The sequence below is a fragment of the Halichoerus grypus genome, chromosome 10 (genome assembly GCF_964656455.1).
Source record: "Halichoerus grypus chromosome 10, mHalGry1.hap1.1, whole genome shotgun sequence".
Classification (NCBI taxonomy): domain Eukaryota; kingdom Metazoa; phylum Chordata; class Mammalia; order Carnivora; family Phocidae; genus Halichoerus; species Halichoerus grypus.
The window spans coordinates 20,883,101-20,907,746 of record NC_135721.1 but is presented as its reverse complement, the minus strand read 5'-3'; the positions used below and the strand labels follow the sequence as shown (position 1 = coordinate 20,907,746).

The window sequence follows — 24,646 nt, the reverse complement described above, 5'->3', positions numbered from 1 at the left end:
GAGGAGAGAGTTGAGTTTCAAGCAGGGTCTAGAGCCCAAACCTGCATGTGAAATTGGTGTCCACAGCCCTTTGGAGGCCACAGCTGCATTTCCACATTGGTGGACACTGCTCATGCTTTTCTCCATCCTGATGGGCGTCTTCTCTTCCATCAAAGCCCATCTCAAAAGTCATCCCCTCAGTGACACCTCCCCTGATCCTACCCACCTAAACACATCAGTACTCCTGGAGCTCTTCATTCATCACTCGCCATGCCTCAAACATTCATCCATCCAACCAGCAGACTTTGTGAGTCCTTAATACGTGCAGTGCTCTTAAGTTCTAGAATAAGAATATTTTCTGTTCAAACGCGGTTCTCTTTCCACTGCCCCAGGCTGTCTGTCCCTGGGCTCTTCCATGGGAATGAGAGTCAGAAGATCTGGACTCTGGTTCTAGCTGTGCCACTGGGTGATCACGGGAAAGACCCTGCCCTTTTCTTAGCCTGGAGGCCCTCCTGTGGGAAGTAACGAGGCTGGAGATGTTCTTGAGGCCCTGTGACATTCTAGGATTCTGGACCTCTAGAGGGGCCATGTACCCTGCCCCACAAACAGTGGAGAAAGCACTGTTGCGTCCCCAGAACAATGGCCCTGAGCCTTTGGGCGCACATGAGATGCACAACTGCTGGGGCCCGCATGTCTGCGGAGCTGCCCTTGCTGGCCCTGAGTAGATGCTGGGGATCCCGTGAGGACCCCTGCACTGTCCTGGGAGGGGGCTGGAGCTCAGCAGTGCTCTAAATAACGCCCCCCAGCTGAGGCAGAGGGACAGCCAGAATCATCTCTTTGGGTACTAAATCGTGCCCCGCACCCCACCCACATCCAGCCTCCTGGCACAGGAGGCCACATGGAGTCAGGGAGGAGACGGCCACATGTCCCATCTGGGTGTCCCAGGGCCAAGATGGGCCAGGGCATCCAGGGAGTCTTTTTGGTCCCCAGGTTCCCCCTTACTGACTGCCGAACCCTTGAGGGACCCCTCACCGCACCCACATCCAGCCCTGGAGACCAGTCTCCTGGGGCCTCGCGTCTTTGCTTCTTTTTGCTTTTTTGGCTGCTTCTCTGTTTTGTCTTCCTTCTCTTTTCTTTTTTCTCTCCTCCCCCTTCTCCTTTTCTCGTTTTGTACTCTCAAGCTCCTCCTGGACTCTGAGGACAGTGATGGTGTCTCATACTTCTTGGGAGCTCAGTGCCTGGCGCGCAGTAGCTGAGAATACTGGTGGGGGGGCTGGTAGGAATGTTGTAGTGGTGGTAGGAACAGTGGCAAATAACAAAGCTTGCATTTACTGAGCATTTGTGTGCCGGGCACTGTACTAAGGGCTTTCCACATATCATTTAATCTTCACAACAACTTACTGAGAGCTGTATTACCTCCATTTTACAGGTGAGAAAATGGAGGCACAGAAAGTTCGCAGAACTCATTTAAGACCACACAGCTGATGAGTGGCCGAGTCAGGGTGCACATTCAGGCCTGCGGCCTTGGGCATCCTGGCCGATGTTAGTTGATTAGATGCTGCATTCTGGAAGGCGGGTGCCTGGGTTTTCCTGCTGAGGAGACTGAGCCGAGTGGCTGGGTGACTCGGACAAGGCCACACAGGTATATGGCAGACAGGCCTTCCTGCTCTCTTCCTTCTGTGTCTTGGTGGTCTCCAGGCCTTCCGGACCGGAGTCAAAGCAGGTGCCCTCTCCAGCTACCATTCCTCCTCCTTCCCATCCAGGCCCTTCTCCCAGGAAGGTGGACCTCGGCATGCCGCAGAGGACACGCTCCCCGGCCAGAGCCAGATGGCAGGAGGCAGTGGGGCGCTCCGAGCCTGCCCTGGAAGAGGGGGGGCACAGCCCCTGCGGTGGCTGAGTGGGCAGCAGGGGACCCAGGAAGGTTGCAGCACCGGACTGGTCTCAAGAATATCAGCTGGAAAATCAGCGAGGCCAAGATGGCTTCTTTCCCTCTTAGCTTGTCTTAATCAATCAATAGAGCAAACCTCCTCCTCGGCACCAGGCACTCTACTCTGCGCTGGGAGAGGACGCAGGGATGAGGATGGCTCGGTCATGCCCTCTGGGAACAGAAGCAAGCTGGGGGCAGCTGAGAGGAGACTGTCCCTTAAGTAAAGACCTTCCCCAGGCTGCGCTGAGTCTATGCCAGAGGCACCATTCTGTGACGGGGGACCGTGGGCACCCAGAAACCAGAAGGGAGGTGGAAGGCGTAGCAAGCTTGCCAACACTCCTGTGACTGGGAACGTGGCATGTTCTGTTCCTTAAAGCATCCAGAGATGTTCCTGGATACCTGGGAGCATTGTCCCGGGCGGGCGTGAACACCTGGCTGGCGTGCGGCCTACTCCACCCTCCTCGTCGCTAGAAACCGTGCCAAGGTCACTGTCAGAGCCCATACTGCCCCCTTCCTCCTCCTCCATGTCCTCCTCCTCCCCCACTTCTGTCTTCTTCCTCTTCTCCTCCTCCTCCTGCTTCTACCATTTACTATTTTATTTAAGTAAACTTTTAATTTTAGAACAATTCTAGATTTACAGAATTATTGTGAAGACGTTCCTTCCTTCTTCAGCATTCCCCGCCTCCCCTATGCTGATGCGAAGCTGGTTGCTGTGTCTGCCCCCCCCCCCCCCCCCCCGCCGCCCCCTGCCCCGCCTTCTCCCTCCCTGGGGCCTTCTGAGGAGACTTCCTCCAGCTCTGGCCCAAGAGCATCCCTTTCTCTCAGCTCTCTGCACAGCATCCGTCTCTGCCACTCACTTGCCTCTCCTGGCGGACGCTGGCATATTTACCCACCTCCTGATGCACAGTGGTGTCTTTGTGAGCAAAGCTTCAGTTAGTCAAGTCTACGCAGGAAGCAGGGAGGGGGCTGGCCGGCCTGGGGGCGCTGGACACTGGACCAGGTTTCTATGAGGCGGTTGGCTCCCTGGGTGGAGACTTGCCTCCCGGCCCCCCACTCTGTGTGGCTGGCTGTGGGGTGGCAGGTGGGAACAGGGAGAGGATAGAGTCCGAGAGGAAGAGGGAGGAGAGCAAGGGGGGGCATTCCCAGGCCAGAGCAGAGCCTGGGCTTTGTCTGCCCTTAGCGCCCCTACAGCTAAGGGTGACAGTATCAGGTACCCCAGTGCCTTTGCATTAATTATCTCCAGTCCTCGCCATGACCTTCCAGGTAGGCATCATTAGCTCCATTTGATGAGGAAACCGAGCCTCAGGGAGGCTAAAGAGCCCGGGCCTAAAGTCATAGCGATAAAAGTTGGCAAAGCTAGGATTCAGCATAGATCTTTTGGCCTTCAGAGTCCAGGCCCTGTCAGGTGTCCCTGGGACCATGCAGTTTGTTGAGAGAGTGTGGAAAATGTGTCCAAGGGGCCATCATCCTAAGATCCCTGTGAGCCCTTCAGGGCAGGACAGTGGCTGTTCAAACCATGTGAGGAGGGAAATGGTGTCCTTCCAAAGGCTGGTCCTTTCTGTCCCAGGGAGCAGCCCTCTGGAGGTCTCTTTGCAGACTGCTGGGATGCTTCAGTATGGCCCTGAGCCGGACGGAGCAGGAGGTGAGGAGGGGGCAGCAGCGGGGCAAAGGGACAGGGCCCTGAGGGAGGCTGTCTTTGGTGGATGTGGCTGGAGTGCCTGCCCCTTTCCTGGGACAACCTTAGTTGAGGGCCTAGGCAGCCCCTTTCTACCACGTGACCTTGGCCTAGGCCGCAGTGGGTTGGACTCGTGGTGGCCCCCGATCCAAGAGGACCGAAGCTGTCAGCTGCGCCAATCAGGTCACCTCTCCCAGGGACTGGGAGTCCGGGCTGAGGGGCTGGTCGGCTTTTGGGGGCTGAGCTGCAGGGTTATAAAGAGTTGGGTCCTAGGTGGGACCACTGTGAGCCGAAGTCACACTGGAGTTAGAGTTGCAGGGGAAGAGAAGCCAGAGTGACTGGGCACAGCAGAGATGGGCGGTGTCGCCCGAGAGAGCGGGAGGGAGAGGCCTGGGCTTCTGATCACTGGCCCTCCCACTGGCTAAGCGCCGCTGTCCCCTTTTATTCGCACTGGTGCAAAGGGGCCCTGTGCCTCGCTAAGCTCCAGCCGCTGTTCATGGAGGGGCTAGGCTCCCAAGCCCTGAACAGGGTTTGCTCCCTGCGAGGTGACGGCACAGCAGAAGGGCCCTGGCTGGGTTTCAGGAGACCCACCTGGGCACAGCACTCTACAGTGTTGAGGAACATTCCTGTGTGGCCCACTGGGCAGGGGTGGTCTGCATTCAACAGCCGGGGACAGTGAAGCCTGGGCAAGTGGGTGTCTCCCCTAAGGTTATAGCCCCAGAGCTGGACCTGAGAGCCAGGTCCCCTGATTCCAAGCCTGCTGCCTCTCCCACAGCTCACACTGCCCCTCTGATCCCCTGTCTTGCTAGGTAGCTCGGGGGCCTGGGGTTGAGAAATACAGTGTGGAAAGTACCTAGTACAAGGCCTCGCGCGTGGAGAGTCTCAGGAGGTAGGAGCTGTTACTAATGCTATTACTTTTTAAAGCACAGCTCTGAGCTGCCACCCACCACCCAGAAGCCTTCCTTAGTTCCCCAAATGTACACAACACAGTCTGGGGTGTCCTCGCCCAGCACACAGATTGTCGGGCCACAACCTTACCCCCTACCTGGCCTGCTCTCTTCTCACTCCAATACTTCCGGTCCCCTCTCTTGCCAGGGTTTCCCACATCTTTCCCGCACCCCACCTCCGAAGCTTCCTCATGTTGCCTGGAATTCCCTCCCTCATCTCTCCTGCCCCCCAAAGACAACTCCGACTCTTTGGGCCCACCTCCCCCTGTCCCCCAGCTGGAAGAATGGCACCTTCTTCTGCCCTCGCCACTCTGCCAGGTGGTAGGTTTTTGCGTGGAGTTGGGTCTCTCTCCGCTGGCCCACCTTGCCCAGTGTTGCCAGTGGATTCCCAGCAGATGTAGGAAGCCGGTCTCAGTGACTGAGTCGGTTTTGGTGGGGAGGTCTTGGAGTGCGTGTGGCCCCTGTAGGCCCTGTCTCTACCACCTGCTTGCATACTCTCCTTTCTGGTCATGGATAGTGGCCCAGACAGCTCTGGGCTGGCAGGGAATTTGGGAACAGATGCCAGGAGATGTGAAGGAGGCTTTTCTTAGGCTCAGCACTCTCCCCAGGGCTCAGGAGCTCAGATGGTGCAGGTTGGCATAGTGCCAGGAGCAGAAGGACTCCAGGCAACACGGACTTCAGCCTGGAGCCAGCTGCTGGGACCTTCTCTTCGCCTGAGCCCGCCTGCAGATGTGGTGTCCCCACCCCCACTAATCATGTGTGCACCCACAAACACATGCGCATACCCGCCCGCTCCAACACCCCGCAGGTCCCCGCAGTAGCCTGCTGGCACCATTCCGTCCACCATCCGGGGCAGAGAATGCAAGAACCAGATGGGGTCCCGGGCGGACAGGGAAGCAGGAGAGTCTGCCCCTCAATAAAGGGAGAGGGAACCCCTCACAGGACCTGGCCTCTGGGCCCTGCTGTTCCTTCAAGTCATTAGGATTTAAAGAAGTCCCCAAATCCAGCCCCTCCCCCACAAAGACAGACTTCTCGGAGGCTAAGATTCCATCACTCTCCATGGAAACACATTTCACCAAACCCTACGCCCTGTCAGAAATACTCCTTAGGCGGAATGAAATGACCAAGGCTCAGGCCCTTCCCTTTCAGCCTGTTGTCCTCATTGGAGACAGCAGGTAGCTGTCCCCATCCTTGGGGACACTGCCCTTCACACAGAGACACAGAGGCAGATGCTCAGCCCCCAGCCTGCCTCCCTCTGCCTGACTCCCCCCGGGCTTGCCATCTCTCTTCTGCCCTCTGATTGCCCAGCCTTTTCAATGGTCTCTGCCGCTCTGCCACCTTCCAGGCCCTCCATCTTCACTGCTGTTCCCAGTGCAGAGTCGGGTATAAGAGGAGAGTGACTTCAAGGCTCCTGTGGCCTAAAGAGGCTGCCTATTTATCCACTGGTGTCCTGAGAGTGCTTTTTATAGTGCCAAGAGCTCCACGCTGGGCAGTGTCCCCAGCACCCGGCCGGTCTCCCCAGCTGCTGCTTACAGTTCCGCCCGCCGTGCCTCCCCTCCCCAGCCCACCGCACCCCAATGTGAAGTCTGGGCGAGCTAGCTTTCTCTGCACTTGACTTTATTCAAATGATAAATGCCTCTGTCACTGCTCCCTCCTCCCGGATTCAAAACAATACTAGCTGACTTCTATATAGTGCTTACTACGTGCCACATTGTTCTAGGCGAGCGAATACATGCTCCTCTTTTAATCCTCAGACAACCCTATTTGGTACGTGCTATTATTATCCCCATTTAAAGATGCAGGAGCTGAGCCACAGCGAGGTGAAGTGACTTGCTCGAGGTCATACAGCCAGAACATGGCCGAGTGAGACCCTCCTTATACTGCTTCTCCTGTTCTTTTTGTGGGCCTTGCTCCCTTCTCGCTTCTCCCATTCAGAGGAGGAGAGACCCCCCCCCTTCCCAAGGCTGACCCCCTAACTGCACTCTGCCCCTGAAGAGCCCTGGGCTCTTCCTCCTGGGCTTTGCTTCTGGAGGCACACGCTTCCCCCACCCCCCTCCCCTGCCCCCATTTGGCGGTATTTTCAAACTGTCGTCTGCTGGTGTCTCACTATTGGCCTCAAGGTTTTTCAAAAAGAGAAGGGAGGGAGACAGGCCCACCATGCTCTTTCCTCCGTCTTACTCTCCACCCCCCCAGAGAATTGCTTCCCTCTCACCCCTCAGGCTACCCTCACTTCACCAAGACTATGCTTGCTGAAAACCTCAGGAATGTCCTGAGTACCAGAGCCAGTGAGGAAGGGCTGCACTAGCTACGGCACTCTAGGACAGATTAGAAAAAAATGGGCCCCTCTGGGTGGATGCAGCCTCTGGGAGTGCAGAGCTTGGTGAGGAGGCTGAACTTCGGCTTCCCAACCCATCAGCTGGATTCTTTGGGACAGTGCACAACCTGGACAACCACACATGGTGGTCTTGGATGTTGGCATCCTGATTTGCTCTTCGTATTCTGGCCACACTCAGCCCTGATGGCCAGTCTTCCTCTGACTTCTTTCTGGACACTCCCCACTCCTGCTTCTGCTGGTTCTTTGCAGTTGCACCTGATGCACCCTGATTCTAAGAGTGGGCCAGGACTCTGCCTGAGCTGCTCTGATACTGGCCCCCAGGGAAGGCCACCAAGAACTCGCCTCCGGCTCCACCCCACGTTCCACCTGGCTGAACCAAGACACCCAGGTCTGGTGTGGCCACCGGAAGGCACCGTTCTCCCCCATGTTGACGCTCTGTGTACTGCCTGATTCCTGTCAATGTCCTCATGCCTCAGTCAGCTGGACTGAACACCTTGCCTTTCCTTCCTCTTTTCCCCCACACCTGGCCCCAGCCATTCCTCCTTCTTAGCCCTGTCCTTTCCTTCTGTTCCGCTGTGGTCCAGGTCCTCACCCTTTCCATTCCGGGCTTGGCCAGTGGTTCCTGACCTCCCCAGCAGCTTCCAATCCCTTCCGCTAGCCTTCCCCACACCAACTTCCCAATTATGCTCCACTCTGCTCTCTGCTCAAAATGTCACTCTTCTGCTCAAAAAAGCTTCCATGACTCCCCATTGCCTACAGGGAAAGAAGCCCAAACTTTCAACCTGCCTTTCAATGTCCTCTACCATATGTCATACCTCTCCGGCCTTACCTACTGCTCTAGAGCTGAGGAAAGCGTTTTGGAGCTAACCCTTGTCAGTGCTTGTCCACAGCCGAGCTCTCTGGAAGGCTGCCAGGGAGGAGGTGGGTGCGGGGAGGTGCTGGGGGGGAGGTGGCTCTGCCCTCGCCACGGCCATACCAAGCAGAAGCTTTTGATGGACACCAGCAACCTCACAGCTGCCCCACACCCCAGGCAGCCTCGGGCAGCCTGGAGTAGAGCTCGGCCAGGCTGTAAATGTGGAAGGCTGGTCTTAGGGCACGTGGGTAAGAGATGAAGGCCACTAAGGAGCCTCTGGCAGACCGGAGTCCCTCGCCCAGGGAGAAAGGCAGGGCTTCCAGAGAGTTCAGTGGGACAGTGTGGGGGCGGGGGGAGGCATTTTTGAATGGGGAGTTAAGCCCAGGATTCCCTCCTGCTTGTGCGACCCGCAGTTTGCCAGTCAGGAAAGCAGGTATGGGGATCTCCCTCCTGAGGAAGCTGAGGCTTGGGCAGGTGAGGTGACTTGATCAAAGTCATGCAGCATGTGCATCAGAGGCAAGACAGAGATGTGGGACTTCCTGGCAGGGTCGCCCGCTGCCCGCCCACCTGCTCGCCCCAGGCTGGGCCCAGGCTTTCAGAGCAGCAAGAACTTCCTTGCCCTCCAGTGAGGAGCTGGCGCACTCTGGCACCTGGTGGGGGGCCCTCGAGGAGGGCTGCGTCTTGCCCTGCTCCTTTCCTGGCCCAAATTGGCACGGGCACCTGGGAAGGGCAGCTGGCCAGCCACGTGCCAGTATTACTTTAAAAATAAACCAGGGAAGAACAAGGCTTAAAAATAACGCCGGGGATGTGTGAGGAGCTAATTACTACTGCAGCCCCCTGTCAGGACTTCGGGGAGTGTGGGCCCCCTGCTGCCCGCGTGTTGGGTCCCCTCTGCTCATCTCATCTCTTCCAGTTGGGGGTCAGGTGACAGCACAGCCAGGGGCAGGCAGGGCCTCTGAATCTGAGGGTAGAAGCTGGAGCTGGCTCTGGGCACCCTGGAGGGCCCCCTTTACCTCCATTGGGAGACAGAGGCCGGGGAAGGAGGAAAGCACCCAGGTTGGGCAGACAGAGCCATGTGCCCCACGTCCTGGTAGGGCTTCTCTTGACCCTGCTTAGCTCTGGGGTCGCCTCATGACTTTCCCCTGGAAATCAGCCTGTTCCAAAAGGGACTTTGGGGTCCTGCCCCCGCTCTTCTCGGAAGTGCCCGCGGGTGGTGGTGGCGGCCAGGTAGCTCGTTTGCCAGTTACGCCTCCCTATTTAGAACTCCTGATCACCACTTCTCATGTGGACCATTCTCTTGAGAACTTTGAGGCCCACCTGACTCAGCGGGGTACGAATGCATGGCCCTTCAGACTGCCCACTCCTGGCTGCCTCCACAAGCATCTCTGGCCCGTGAGTTCCTGCCTCTGGACCCTCAGTGCCAAGTGGAGGCTGGACTGCAGCCTGGCCCGGCCAAAGAGCCCCCAGGCTCTTTCCCGGAGAGAAGCAGCTGGGGAGGCAGGAACCACACTCCCGTCCCTCGCAGACTGAGGCTCCCCCAAGGCCCTCAGAAAGTCCTGCACATCCCCCCCCCCCTTTGGCAGAGGGTGTGAGGACATCCTGCTGTGATGGGGGTGGGGTGGGGAGGGGACATGGGGCCCAGCTGAGGACGCAGCTGAGGACAGACTTGCAGGATCAAAGAGAAAAGGCAGGCTTACCTCAAGGAGGGAGGCAGAGGCCAAGACTGCTGGAAGCTGACAGAAATGATCAAAGGATGAGGATGGATGGGGAGGCGGGAAGCAGCAGCAAGGGGAGACAGGCCGAGCTGGGAGTTGGTTGGGGGCTACTGCACAACAAGGGGCTGTGGGGTCAGACAGGCCTGGACTCGGGTCCCTAGCTGGGCGCCCTGAGCCGATAACCGATAACCGTGCTGGAACTCGGACCTCATTTGCATGATGGACATAATGATAACCACTCATGGGCCTCGGCAGGAGGGCTTGTGAAGCATTTACGAAGAGGCCTGGGGACGGGCAGGTGCGATGTTGTGTGTTCTCTCCACGGCCTCTCTTGGACTCTGGTCCCTCCGTTCGACCTCCAGCTCCACAGATAGGAAAGTCGCTCTTACCCCCTTCTCCCGCTCCCGGAGCAAGCCATGGCCCGCGGCCCTGGGTTTCCAAAGTCAGTGACTCCCAGGGCCACCAGGCTGCCAAATGCACTGGTTGTTTCCCTGTGGCCATCTGACTTGATTTCCCAGCAGTAACTGGCAGCTGATGGCTCCCTCTCTCCTGAAACACTCTCCAGGTTCCTCTTCAGGGTCTGGCAGGCCCCTGTTCCTGCTCCCTCCCTCCCCGTGTTGGTGGCGGGCAGAGGGGGTGCTGCGTGCTGGCCCCCCGCTCTTCTCCCCTGCTCTCCCCTCTTCCCAGCTGATCTCATCTAGCCACAGGACTTTAAATATTCTTTCCGTCTGATAACTCCCAAATGTGTATCCCAGCTTTGACCTCTCCCTGGAGCTCCAGGCCTGTCTGTCTAACTGAACCTCAGGGACTTGTACTAAGCATCTCAGAATTAACCTGTGTGTCTAAAACAGAAGTCTCAGCTCTCATCTCTTTACCAAACCTGTTACTCTCTGCATGTTTCCTTTTCCATCTCAGACAACGCTTACCCTCCATCCAGTCGCTCAAGTCAAAGACCGTCCTTGACTATCCTCTTGCCCCGATGCCCACAGCCCTCTCCCTCCCTCCTCTCCCCCCAACACACGCATCCTGTCCAGCATCAGGTCTGGCCCCTCGGCCCTGACGCACGCCTTCCATCCGCGCCTGCCCACCACATCCACTGTCTCCACCTGGGTCCAACCCATCCTTGGTAGGCCTCCCAGCTTTCCTCTTGAACTACAGCCGCCTGACCTCCACAGAGCAGCCACAGTGATCTGGTAAAAACTTTAGTCATATCACGTAAGGACCCTGCTTAAAACCTTCCAGTGACTTCCATTACACTTTGAGTAAAACCCAAGCTCTTGACCATGGCCTCCATGGCCCTGCAAGCTCCAGCCCTTCCAAGCTTCCGCCTCTAGGCTTGGTGCGCCCGCAGCTCACCACCCTTTCCGCTCCTGTTCCTCAAACATGCCAAACTCTGGCCCACCTGGGGCTTTGCATTTGCTGTCCCTCCCCTCTCCTGGGCTCTTCAGTGATTTTTACATCATATAGACCCCTCCCTGTAAGGATTGCCCATCCCTCTCCCTACTACATCCTCTTGGGTTTTTTTGATTTAAAAAGATGTATTTATTTAATTTTAAAGGGAGAGAATGAGTGGGGGGGGGCAGAGGGAGAGAGAGAATGTCAAGCAGACTCCCTGCCGAGCAATGAGCAGGGCTCCTTCCCACCACCCTGAGATCATGACCTGAGCTGAAATCAAAAGTCAGATGCTTACCCGACTGAGCCACCCAGGCGCCCCACCACATCCTCTTGTTTTATGGTCTCCTGGTACTCCCTACCACTGAGATGATGTTTATTTGTGATCATATAACTCAGTTTATTGACTACCTACTTCCTCTGAAATGTAGACACCGTGAGGACAGAGCTGAGGCTTTGGGACCTGGAATGGTGCCTGACTCATGGAAGATGCTCAGAAAAATGAAGGGAATGGAGGGATGACCGTGTGGTTATCGAGGGAGTGGGAAGGGCCAGGAGGCTGGGTCTGAGGACTGGTTCTATTAATGAACTGCTGGTGGCTGGGGCAGGTCACTCTCCATCTCCCCCTGCCCCTGGCTCTGGGTCTCAGGCTCCTCATCTGGAAGAAGGAAGTGTTGCCCCGAATCAGTGATTCTCAAAGAATCCAAAGGACCCCGGGGATGGCTGCGATGCCATCCAGTGCCAAGCTGAACCCTGGTTCTGCACGAGCATGCCAGTGTCAGCACCCCGATCTCACCCTTTTCTGGCCAAGGCTGAGGACGATGCTTGCCACGACCTTCAGTTGGTCTGTGTATGCTCTGCACAGGTAGTCATGTGATGTCCCACATACATTTTGAGATACTAAGCCATGGTGGGGACCCAGGGGCTAACCCCGGTCCCTCAGAGATCGAGCAGGTCACTGGTCTAGCCAGGATGTTGAAAGTTGGTCCATGAGCAGGACTTTAGCTCCCAGGGCCCTGGGGGCCTCCGAGCTAGCCTTGGGCCGGGATGGCAGGACTGGCCACCCGTGTACTCACCCTGGGCCGGCTCAGGTCCAGAGGCATCCTGGGAAGAAGAGTGTCTGCAGCGTCTCTCCAGGCCACCCCCCGTCAGACAGCAGGGGCTGGGCTCAGCCTGCTCCCAGACCACGGCTGCCTCCCACACGCCACCCAGGACTACTGCGGGAGCTGCCAGCCGGGGGGACCGCCCTTTCCGGTGGGAGGCTCCTGCGTTCCAGCTGTCCCAGGGGCTGGGGCAGTGGACTTGCGCTTGCTGATAAGCGGGGCCTTGGCCACAGTCAGAAATGCTCTCTTTCTGAAAGGGGTGACTTGGAGGGCCGGTACAGAGCTCTATTCTTGGGACTGGACACAGAGGAAGTCCCTCCAGGGCTCAGCCAGCATGGGGTGAAATGGGGACAAGACTATAATCCCGGGTAGTGTGCTTCTTAGGAGGGGCTGGGAGTAGAGGCCAAGAGTAGGTCCGACAGAGACCGTCAGAGCTGTAAGGGGCTCAGACACACCAGCCCAATCCCTCGCAGATAAGGCCGGGGAGTGGGGGTTGGGACCTGCTGTGGGTCACCCAGGCAGTAGGAGCTGAGAAACAGTGGAGGGGATCGTGGGTCCCACTTTCCTTAGCTCAGCTGCAGTAAGCTAAGTCATTAGTCAGGGCTCTGAGAAAGGACACACAGCCCACCTCCGTGAATCGGGTGGTTGACCCTGAGGGACAGACAGGGGACCTCAGGGCCTCTTTGGTGCCAGGGAAGATGAGTGCTTCCAACTCTGGAGTGCTGAGCTGGGCATGACACCCAAGGGGAGGGCTGCCACTGAATTTGGGTCCAAGTTTCTCTCTCTCTGGCCCCGCTTGGAGGTGGATGAAAGACCAGGAGCCGCCCCAGAGGGTCTTATCCTGTCTAACCCTCCCCGTGGAAAATCCATGATGCAGGGTCATACTGAAGAGGGGGTCACCTGGCTCAGCCGGACCAAAGGCCCCCAATTTGTTCCCAGGTGAGTGATGCTCACATGGCTGAGGGGTCTTGCTGGGGCTGACCCCCTTCCCTGGGGTCAAGAGCAGCCTGAGAGCTAACGCTCTGAAGGTGGAACCTGTCCCTAGGACCTCACTGAGACTCTCAGTCCCCTTTACTTGGGGGATGGGGGCACTGGCCCTTTCTCCTGGGGCCACCCACTGACTCCTGCTGTTTCTGCCACCTGGCTCACCCCAGGAGCTTTCGCTTGTGAACTCCAAAGATTTTTCCTTAGCTGCCCCCTTGAATGTTTCCTAAGTACCAAGGAAACCCAGAAAGAAAATGCTAGCCCCTGGCTGGCAAGCGGCCCAGCCTCTGAAGTACAGAATTCGATTCTAACCAGTGCTCTCCTCCCCTGTGCTTTCCAAACCTGGCTGCAGATCCCCTTCACCAGGGGCTGTTTAAAACTTACAGGCTCTGGGCTTAGTTCGGGCCTAATGAATGAAGTCTGACGGCCAGGCCCTGACTCGCATCGTTCTGGCTCCAAGCAACGGCTGGTACTGGGACAAGAGTCCTACTCGGTGCTCAGGGGGGAGCAGTTAACTTGGCCAAGTCGCCCCTGACAAAACTCCCTCTCTCACTCACTGGCCACTCCTAAGAACCGTCACTCTGTTCTCATTTTTAGGCTTGGGTTCCCCTCCTTTTCAGGAAGATGGCACCGACAGATGCATGAAACTAAGACCACCCCGTGACAACTGCCTTCCCCCAATACTGCCCCTTCTGTCCTCTGTAGGCGGACTCGCACTTCTGCACCGCCCCCGCATCCATGCCATGGGAATAACTGTCTAGGAGGTGAGGGCACCCGTGTTCGGTGTGGGGGTGGGGAGGGAGTGGCTTAGGTTTGGAGGGTCCTGGGTTGACTCCTGCCTCCACATCATGCCTCAGGATCGCGGGAAGTGACCTGATGCTCTCTGGTTTCTTCACTGGCAAAGTAGGAGTAATGATACCTACCCCTCTGGGTCGCCAGGAGCCTCAGAAGAGGTACCGTATGACCAAGTGCCCAAGTGCTTTATAAGCCAAGGGCTGTGCGTGCTTTACACTTCCCTGTTCTGCCGCTTGCCGGCAGTCGGCCTTTGTGTGCGTTCCCTAACCCCTCTGAGCCTTGGGTCCTTGTCTGTAATGTGGGGATTGCAACGGCGCCCCCGTGGCCGTGAGGACTGAATGAGGTGATGCGTGTAACAGGCTCCGCCCAGAGAAACCTCCCAGCGAATGGCAGCTACGGCTCCTAACCGTGGAAACTGAGGCCGGCCCTGTGGGGAGTAGCTGCTCCACCTCAGGTCTAAGATCTGGACCAACAGCCCAGGGCAGACCCCTCTGGTGCATCAATCTGGGGCTTGCTCCCGCCTGCAACCGCCTGGCCCCAAGGTCCCGGGGAGCTCCTCTGCGCTAGCAGGAGGCCTGGGGCCGTCCTGGAGGAGAGGGCCGCTTCCTGTCTGAGAGCCTGGCGTCGTTCTTTCTGGCCTGCTCTACTGCTCTCTGGAGAGAGCCCCCCAGACAGTCCTGTGGCTGGCGGGCTGGAATGTGCCTCTCTGGATGTTTCTGAGATGGTTATTTCTGCATTGGAGCTGTGGTCAGGAGGCCCTACACATTCCTGAAGAGGGACACTGAGTCCGTGCCCAGCTGTGAAGGCTCCAGCAGAGATGAAGGGGTCTGAGAGCTGGGGTCTGGGGTTGTCTGTGCAGAAAATATCCACACAGTGTCGTGTGGCAGTATCGCCTCGTTCAGCTCAGCACTGCCCCGGGATTCCTGCATACCATCCATGAATCTGGGTTCAGTCTGGGCTCCAGAGTGGCCTTCTGGCCCAGAAAAGGAAGTGTGGGAGGGAGGGCGGGAGGGAAAGCACCCCATGGGGGCTGAGGTCTGCTGGGTGACCAGGGCAAGGGTGAAGGAAGGATTCAGGTTCATCATGGAATCCTGGGGGCACCTACTGGTTCAGCTGGGGTTATGAGGGCACCCAAGGGTTCAATCAAGGTCATGGAGGCACCTGCTATTCAACTGAGGTGATCCACTGGTTCAATCAGAGTCATAAGGGCACCCAGTGGTTTAATTGGGGTCATGGGGGCACCCATGGGTCAGGATCCAGGCAGGAGAGTGGAGGTTGGGGGCGGCACTTCCCTCTTCCAGAGCCTGTGCAATCAGGTCCACCCACCAGAGTCCAGAAGTCTTCCCCTCTATGGTCCGCCCCTGCCCCTGCCTCTTTCCTTGGGCACACTCATGCCCCTCAGCCTGCCCCATGCTGTTCCCTCATCTAGAAAGTTCTCACTGCCCATCATCACCTACTAGAGTCCTCACTCCTCATTCAAGCTCCCTCAAGGGCTACCTGCCCCAGGAAGCCTTCTCAGATCCCTACTTTGAGTCAGTCTACTAGGATTTAGTATATATAACATTCAGCTTGTGGTTCCAGGATTCCACTGGACCAGAGGCTCCGTGGGGAAGAAGCCGGGTCTTCATTTTCTAGTCTTTCTGTGCCAAGTATAATGCCTAGTACTCAGGAGATCTCAATGATTTTTGAGGGGCTGGGGTCCCTCTTTGGATCCTTGGACTCTCGAGACTGCTGCCTTCAAGATCAAGAAATCAAAGCATCTCAGGGTTGGGAAGAATCTTAAAAGCCCTTTAATGTAGCCCCCAGTCTGATATATGGGTAATGTGATGATCTTTATGATGTGTCAGCTTGGCTAGGTTAAAGCCCTTAGTTATTAATCAAACACTTATTTAGGGGTTGTTGTGAAGCATTTTGTAGAAGTAATTAAAGTCCATAATCAGTTGACTTTAAGTCAGGGAGATTATTTCACATTATCTTAGATAATCTGAGTGGGCCTGATTCAATCATTTAAAAGGCCTTAAGAGCCAAACTGAAGGTTCCCTGAAGAAGAAATTCTGCCTGTGGACGGCAGCTTCAGCCCATACTAGAAAGACTTCAGCTTCCTGATGGTCTACTCTATGGATCTTAGACTTGTCTAGCAGCCACTACTTCACATAAGCCCAGTCCTTGTAATGCGTCTCTTAATATAAATCTCCTACAGGTTCTGCTTCTCTGATTGAACCCCAATGGATACAGGTATCTTCTGCATCTTGCCCATCCCGTGTCTTCTTGTATGCTTCTTGTGATGGGGAGCTCACCACCTCTCAAGGCAGCACAGTCCATCTTTGGTCAGCTTCAACTCTAACAAGTTCTCCTTATATTGGACTTGATTAAGCCTTTCTAAGGACTCGACCCACTGGTGCTGGTTTAACCCCTTGGGCCCAATCAGCCCAAGGTTGGTTCTTTTATCTTGCAATAGCCCAGCAGATATTTGAAGGCACCATGCGTGCTCTCCACACCTGTCCTTGTCAAGTGTCCTTCATTTGACATGCTGCTCCCCTCCTCTGACTGTTCCCCAGGTTGTTGATGTCCCTCTTAAAGTCTGGCCTTCCACCTGTCAGCTGCATTCCACACCATTGCTGACAACAGGGTGAGTGTATCTAGTAGTCATAGGACCACGGGCCTGGGGACCTCCCTGGGCCTTTGCTGTCTGGATCCCAGCCCACGGGAAGCTGGGGGCTCTTCTTGAAAGAAGAAATGAGCCCCAACCTCTTCTAATGGTGACTGGAGGCTGCACTGCCCCTTGGGATTTGGGGTAGTTGCCATGAGGGAGGAGCCAGTTTCCCACTTGGACATTTAATCTCTGGGGCACCCCTTCTCCATGGATCTGAGGGGCTTCCCTGGCAGATGGGGGAGGAATGGAGAGCCGTTGAGGACAGCAGATACCCATTTGCAGACTTCTCCATGGGGCAAGCCCTTCTTCACTCCTCTCCTCCCCTCCCCCTCCCCCCACGTGATTGCACAGCCTGTGACCTCCTCTAGCCTCCAGGGCCGGTTCCTGTGGGGCCAGCCACAGCCCCTCTCCAGCCTCCGAGTTGGGATCCACCAGCTCTGAGGCTATTGGCTCTCATATTCCACAACCAGATTCCTAGGGATTTTTCCAGCTCTACACATTCTTGTTCTTAAAACCACAGTCCACACCTCAAGTCTATTTCCCAAAATCAGGTCTCCAGGCTGTTTAGATCCTCACTCCTCAAAAGTGTGGACTACGAGTCAACAGCATCAGTGTCCCCTGGGGGCTTGCTAGAACTGCAGAATCCCAGGCCCCGCCCCAGACCTCCTGATTCAGAATCTGCATTTAAACCAGATCAACCAGGTCTTTCCCTGCACAGCAGTGTTTGCAAAGCATTAATGTATCCGCATTGCTGAGCAGGACTTCTTCAGGTCCCCTTCGGACCATCTCCTCTGTACAGGTGGGAAGACTGACGCACGCCGGGGAAGTGTCTGTTCCTCCCCCAAGTTCAGGGGCAGCAGAAGCAAGAGAGACAGCTAGAAGGATTTGTCGAAGGGGAGAGAAAGAACCCTGTTTCTAGCTCCCAGGCCAGGCTCCTGCTTTGAATTCCAGGCAGCCACGTGCCCCCTCACAAAGGGGTCCTGTGTGTCACTGGAGGCAGGAGCGGGGAGCGGGAGCAGTGAGAGCCTGCTTTTGTGGAGGCGGAGGGTGGGAGCTGGGCCCCAGCCTGGCAGGGGTCCCAGGAGGCCACAGGATCAGGAGGACTGGAGCAGATTGCTCTAGGTGGCAGCTGAGGCCGGCTCTGGAAAGCAGGAAGGTGAAGGTGCGACTTGTGGCCGTAGCCTGGGGTGGGGTGGCTCCAGGGGAGGGAGAGGGGTGGGTCCCCAGGAGCCGCCTGGGAACTGCCTTAGCCGGGGCAGTTTCTGGACAACGGGGAAGTGTGGACAAGCCGGGAGGCGGAGGCATCACTGGGACCCTTGACTGCTCTCCCCACAGCAACAAGGGCCTCGAAAGGCATTTGTCAGGCAGCTCTGTGCCGACCAGAGGCTAACAGGTGGGTCAGGAGGAGACCCAGGGCTAGCGGAGCAGGCGGCTGGCAGCTCGCAGCTTGCTCTCTTCTTTAAGAGCCTGCGGGGGGAGGGGGGGGCAAGAACACCAAGGGAGGTGTCAGTAAACACGGCTTCAAGGCCAGCTCTGAGAAGAACTGTGAAGTGTAGCCTTGACCATGCCCTTTCTCCGATCTGAATTTTCCCTTCCACCCTGTAAAATGAGAGGGTCGGAGCTAAAATTCTGATTTCTCTTTGGGCAAAATACTCTTGAGGGCGAGAGAGCCTGACGCTGAGGCCACAGCTGAGTGTCCTGCGTGGACGCTGGTACCCCATCCAGCATCATTTGTGACATTCATATATAGAAGGGACGGCAGGGGCTCCTTCTCTGGTTCTCTTCTCTGGTTCTCTGGTCTGGTTCTCAGGTCTTTTCACAGGGGAAGGGGACGAGCTGCATGGCTCTGTGAAAAGATGCTCCCTACAGCCCTGGGTGGCCCTTGTGACTTGAACTTCTTTGAGCTTCCCTTTCCTTGACCGTAACAGAATGAGAAGGCCTGCCTTCTCCGTCCCAGGGCAGCGGTGAGAGTGCAGGCTGCGAGGAGCACCCCACACACCTGGGGGCGGACGTGAAACAGACACACGTCAGCTCCCCGCGTCCGAGGCAGGGATGGGGCGTGAGGGCGTGCCCATCTGGGTCTCTGATAATGACCTCCGTCAGAGCTGGGTCTCTTCCCTTGTTGCTGGCTGACTGCAGGGAAATCACTTTTACATTTTTTTTTTTTATTACAAAATCAACTCACAGATTCACCGTTTGTGCTGCCAGCTGAAAGCTGTTTATAGTGGTGATTTGCACGACACTCATCTGTGCTTGTTTATGTTTTCTTCGAAAATACTTATTGTGTTTGTTCTGTCCCCACTCTGGCCAGGCGTGTGTCTTCTATTTCTGGTCCTATTCTCGCCCCCACTCCCTCCATGTCTCCAGCCCCCAACCGTGATGTGTGGGAACTGGACATGCAGGTAGGAGGCATGACGGTCAGAAGGACCTCTGATCAAAAGCACCCTCTTTGTAGATGAGGAAACTGAGGGTCAGAGAGGACCAGCAACTGAGCTAAGTGGAGCTGGAACTCTTGCCTCCTTGCTCCAATCCAGGGTAGGTTCTCCTACCACTGTGAACTTCACTGTCCTTGACTGGTTTCCTGCAGGGTCTGCCTGCTCAGGGGAGGGAGCACTGTCCCTGAGCCTGGATGTCAGGCAGACTCCAGGCATGGGGAAGATCTGGAAAGGGTTGGGGGAATGGGATTAAGAGAATACAGGGAAGGGTGTGGCAGCCTCTGGCCCCCAACCCCACTGTCCGCCACCTGTTAGGAGGGAGCAGAGGTAGCTGTGGTCTTGGTAATCTTTGGGAAACCGAGCAGTTCCCTTCTGTGGGGGGGAGTAATAGTAATGAACAATAATGTTAATTCCACTGATCATTGCAGATATTGCTTATTAAGCACCAACTGTACCAGGTGCTTCCTTTATATTATCCATTTCATCCCGGGTGGCAAATATTATTCTCCCCATTTTGCAAATGGCCAAACAAGCTCAGAGAGACTAAGTAACTTGTCCAAGATCATATAACTAGTGGTGTGGGGCTGGGGGAGGTGAGTGGAGAGGCGGGTTGAGAGATGAACCCAGGCACTCTGGCTTCTAAGCCAGAGCCCACCTTCCTAGACCACCACAGAGAAGGCTTGTGCCGTCAAAGCAGAGGGGTGGCCTGTGGGCAGGGAGGAAGGAAATGCTGACCGAGAGTGGGCAGTAGGACTATTCCAGGCTGGGCTGCCCCTCCACCCCAACCCAGCAAGTCAACAGAGGACAGGGAACAGTGGAGTGAAAAGCAACCAGAGGTCTCGGTGCTAAGAGAGATGGTGGGTGGTGAGGGGAACAGGCTAGGGTAATGGAGAGAACTCCAGTGGGGGCATCCAAAGGCCTCAGTTCTAAGTGCTTGCAACTTGCTGTGTGACTTTGGGCAAGTCACTCACCTCTCTGGGTGTTTGGCTGATTGCTGATGTCTCCTTTCACTCTTATTTGAGGACTCTAGGATGTATTGGGTGGCAGGTCACTTCTGTACTTTCCTCCTTCTTGGAAAGGTGCAAAAAGTACAGGTTCCTTCATGAGCTGCCTGCTTGATTTCACAATCTAAGGACCCCCAGGCCACGTGGTGGGTGATGGGAGCCTGTGCTCAGCTGAGAACAGGCCGGAAGCTGAGGAGAGAGCAGAACAGAAGGTTTTCTGCCCCAACTCCTTCAGCTAATCAATCACCTGGCCTCTTGTTGCCTTAGAGCCCCGAGGATTACGGGGGGCCCCCCATGGGAGAACAGCACCTGTGAGTCCGTGACGGTCTCAGAGAGGACCCGGTGCTGGGCACAGCTCTGCCATGTGGCCTGGGTTGGCCAGGGGCTGGGGTGTGGGGGAGCAGCAGGCCGGCTGCAGGGTGCTGGAGGAAGAGGCGCTCTGCTGGGAAGGGCTTTGCCAGGGGAAAAGACAAGCCTTGGCTCCTCATTGCCCTCAAGATACAAGGGTCTGGGCTGAGTTCTTGAAGTGGAGAAAGAACTGGCAGGAAAGCCAGGGCATGGGAGTCAAAGAGGCTCAGCTGAATCTGGGCAGGTGCCATACTTTCAAGTCACAAGGGCCACGGGTGAGTCATCTACACGCAGAGCCTTAGGTTCCTCCGCTGAAAAATGGGGGTCATAATGCCCCTCTGGGGGGGTTGGCGAGAGAATCGAATGAGAGCGTATGGAGCCTGACAAAGAGTAGACAGTAAACGGTGGCTGCTAGTATTATTGTTGCTGTTCCTGCTGTCAATAATAATAACAAATACGAGGCATCCTGAACGAGTGGAAGGAGCGGAGGCCCAGGAGTCAGGTTCGGCTGACCCCTGGCTGGGTGGCTCCTGTCCCCTCTCTGGCTCCTTATCTGTAGGAGGAGCGGGTGCCACCGGCTGATCTTGGGTCTCTTTCTAGCCCTGACAGCCTCCGGGCTATGAATAGATGGGGCTGGGGCCCCGGAGGAGTTTAATGACTCAACAGCCAGAGAGGTTAAGCTTTCCCAGAAAAGAGTTTCCGTTTGCGTTTGATGAACTTAGGGCACAATAAAGGAAGGGTTTCCTGGCTGGGAGGCTAGGGATGAGGAAGCTGGAGGAATCCTTGCAGCCCATGGAGACTGTGACTAACCAGGTGAATGACTAACTTAGACCCTGCTGACCCTCAACCAATCGGGGCTGCCCGAGAGTGCAGCCTGAGCACGTCCTGGCCATGCCAATTTCAGCTGGCTCTGGGCTTCACAGCGTATGGAGGCAGAAGAAGCAGCCAAGAGACCGGCAGGGAAAGAGCACTGGGCTTGGAGTCAGAAGACTTCAGGCTCTAACTCTGCTGCTCACCAGCTGCATGACTTTCGGGGAGTCCCTTCCCCTCCTTTCCCTCCATGCCTCCATCTGTGCAATGGAGCTAATAATTCCTGCCCTGGCAACTTTCCTGAGCAGCGAACGCTGAGACTCAAGTGATGAGATGAGTGTGCATTGGGATCACTAAGTGGGAGGCTCTGTCATTTTTCTATCCCAATGTGAGTCCCGGTGCCTCAGGAGACCTGTTTGGGTCCCCAGAGGGGTCAGGTGGACAGAGGTTGTTGCCCCTGGGTTTTGGGTCACCATCAGTTTCATACAGGGCCCCTTCTGGCCATCTGATCACAGCCCAGACAGGCTTGTCTTAGAGCAGAGCCCCTGTGGACCGTTTCCAGCCAGATGGTGTAGCCAGAGAGAGAGGTGACAAAAAGCCAGGGAGGGTTGGGTGGGGCAGGAAGTGGGCAGTGCCTTTCTGGGGCCCCCACAGAACTAGGGTGGTGCATTGATGCGGTCTTTCCTCTTGCCCAGTGCTGTATCAATAAATATCACCAGAACGGCACTCGGTCTGCCTCTACCCCCAGCTTTTAGCATCTGTCTGGGTAAGAACTATAAGCACTTTGGGAAACGGCAGGGATGGAGGGGAAGGATGATGCCCTTTCATTTCTGCACACCTTCAGCCCATCAGTAGCATTCTCTGAGTGCTCATGTGCCAGCGCTGGGAGAACAGAGATGGGAACCACAGGGCCCTGCCCACACGGAGGTTAACTGCAGTGCAGTTAAAGAGACAAAACACATCCCCTAAAATGTAAATAACCACGCAAGAGAGCCTACACTGTGTCACCCAGGTTGTCCTGACAGTGAGTCCTGCAGTTGAATAGAGTGGGGGCCTGGGATGGTCTGGGAGACTTCAAGGAAGAAGTGGGATTGGAGCTGGACCTGGAAGGTTAGCTTGGACAAGACAAAGAGAAGACAGAGAAAAAGGTGTGCCCCACAGGCACACTGAAGGTGTTCTCAGGAGACAGTCTGACTGCAGTGGAGGGATCACGTCAGTAAGAACTGAGAAATGAAGTTGGAGACAGAGTTAGAGCCAGGTACGAAGGCCCTTCGAATTTGGAATAAGGAGCATGGACCAGATTCCACGGGCAGCTGGAAGCCACTGAAGGCTTCTGAGAGGGTAGTAGTATGGTCAGAGCTGCACGCTGGGGAGATTCCTTCTGGCAGCCTTGTCTGGGGGGAGCTCGTTCCATGGGGGAATGAGGCTGGAGGCAAGGTCAGCTGGGAAGTTACTGTGGAGCTAGGGACCATGGGACTGAGAAAGAGGACACACAGTCAAAGGCACCACTTGTGGGAAGAGGAAGGGGGAAAGCCTAACTCATTGTTCAGTGCTCCTGAAACCCTGACACATGGCAGGGAAGTGGAGGAAGGGAGGCTCCTTTCTGGGGAGGTCTGAGTCTGACTATTCTGCCCTAAACTCACAGGGTGAGCAGGACCCAGAGGTGCCCCCATTTGGGCCACATCTACTCCTGGGGCCCTTTTCTTCCTCTTCTAAGAGGGGAATCCAGAGACTACATAGCAGAGATCCCCATGGACCCCAGAGAGGAGTGGAGCCTTGGGACAAAGTCCTGCAGTGGATAGACTGCAGGAACAGCGTCCAGTCCTGCTTTTTACCCCCTCAACTCCTGTGGACTCCTAGGAAAACACTGCCATCTTGTCATGGGCTATGCCAAGTGGCAACGAGCCCCTGGGAGCTCAGCCAAGGCAAGGAGGGGGACCAGAGAGAGGAGAAGGAATGGGAAAGATGGAAGCCTGGAGGCATCCCAATGGGCTTTGGGGGAAGGTGGGCTGGGAGCATGCCAGCACTGGGCGGAAGGCTTGAGATCATTTTAGCCAACCCCTCATGGTCTGGAGGTGAGCCTGAGACCCAGACAGAGGAAGGGACTTACCCAAGGTCACGTAGCGGGAAAAGTGATGGAGCTGGGCTGGAATCAGAGTCTTGGGAGCCGGTGAGGTGTTTACTCCTATCTGGACACTTCCAAATAGCACTGGAGATTCCTTTCCCGGACATCCATTTGTGTGCTTTGTGTGTGCGTGCCTGTGTCTGCCCTGTGTGTGCTTGTGTGTGTACCTGTGTGTATGTGTGCCTGTGCCTATGTTGTGAGAGAGTCTGGGTGTGTGTGTGGCCTGCCGCACCGCTGTTTGGAGAAGGGAACTGAGGCCATTCCTGCGGGTTGACTGTTTCCCCGGGACAACAGAGAAGGCAGACAGAGCTGCATCTGGCTTCCAGCACCAAATCTGCTGCCCTAAGAAAATTAAAGGCACTAGCTGGCTGTGCCCAAACTCTGGGAGCCGGACACACACACACACACACACACACGCACGCGCGCGCGCGCGCGCACACACACACGCACGCACACACACACACACACACACACACTCCAAGCGGCACTCACAGAGGCAGTTAGAGGATGTTTTAGGCACCCAGAGTAGGCAGGAGTGCCACGGAGTGCCAGAATACCTGCATCCACACGTCTCCCTGGAGCCCCAGCCGGTGTAGACACGCCAAGGTGCGGAAGCCCATCTGCCAGGGACCCGGAGTTGCGCGCTCCCCGCCGCTCTACACTCAGCTCTCCGCTCCAGGGCCTGGCCCGGCCACACCCCTCCTCCCCAGCCTCCGCCGGTCGTTCCTGCCCCTCTCACACACTTCAGAGTCCCCTGAGGCCCTCGCGCAGCCTGGCAGGGACAAGTTAGGGCTGGCCCGGCCGGAGAGTCAGGTCCGGAGCCAGGAATCGACGCCTCCCCCGAGTCCTGTCACCGCGGAGCAGACAAGCCAGGCTGAACTCGGGTTTCTGGCAGCGCGGGGTTCGGCGCCTAGACCCTCTCCGGGGGATTACCCCCCGCCCCGCCAGCCCCGGCCGGCTCGGGACTACCCCGCGACGCGGCGCCCAGCCCCCGGGTCCCCGCCCCCCGCCGGCGAATAGTTACCGATGGTGGTGATGACGGTGATGGCGAAGTAGAAGGAGCCGGCGAAGCGCCACTGCACGCCGGCCTTGTGCGGCTTGAGGCGCAGCACGACGCGCTCGAGCTCCTCGTAGCCGCCCTGGCTGAGGTTGTAGCGCGCCCGCAGCTCCTGCTGCCGCAGCTCCAGCCGCTGCCGCTCGATCATCTCGGGCTCCGACTCGAGCGCGTCGAAGACCGCGGCGCCCACCAGCAGGTAGGTGAAGGTGCACACGATGAGCGCCAGCGTGCGCACGTTCTGCCGCTTCATCGTCCCGCCCGAGCCGCCGCCGGCCCCCCGGCGCCCCCGGCCCGCGCCCCGGCTCCGGCCGCCGCTGCTGCTGCCCCGGAGGCGGCCTGGGGCATGGCTGCGCTCGCGGCTCCCCAAGCCGGGCACCCGCTCCGCGCCCCGGGGCCGCCGCCGCCAACGCCGCCGCCGCCGCCGCCGCGGAGCTGTCCCTTCAGCACCACCCACCGCCCTCCTCCGCCCGGCCCCGCTCCCGCCCCCCGCCCCCCGCCCGCAGGCCTCC

At 57.0% G+C, this 24,646-nt stretch overlaps 1 protein-coding gene across 1 annotated transcript in view; it reads right to left on the bottom strand.

The window, feature by feature from the left end:
* Nucleotides 1–24,423, bottom strand: part of KCNK3 (potassium two pore domain channel subfamily K member 3) — a 39,883-nt gene extending 15,460 nt beyond the window's left edge. Inside the window, exon 1 of the mRNA XM_036090189.2 lies at nt 24,105–24,423. Within this exon, the coding sequence (XP_035946082.1) occupies nt 24,105–24,387 (283 nt within the window). The 5' untranslated portion in view covers nt 24,388–24,423. The remainder of the gene's footprint in view (nt 1–24,104) is intronic.
* Nucleotides 24,424–24,646: the final 223 nt, after the last annotated feature.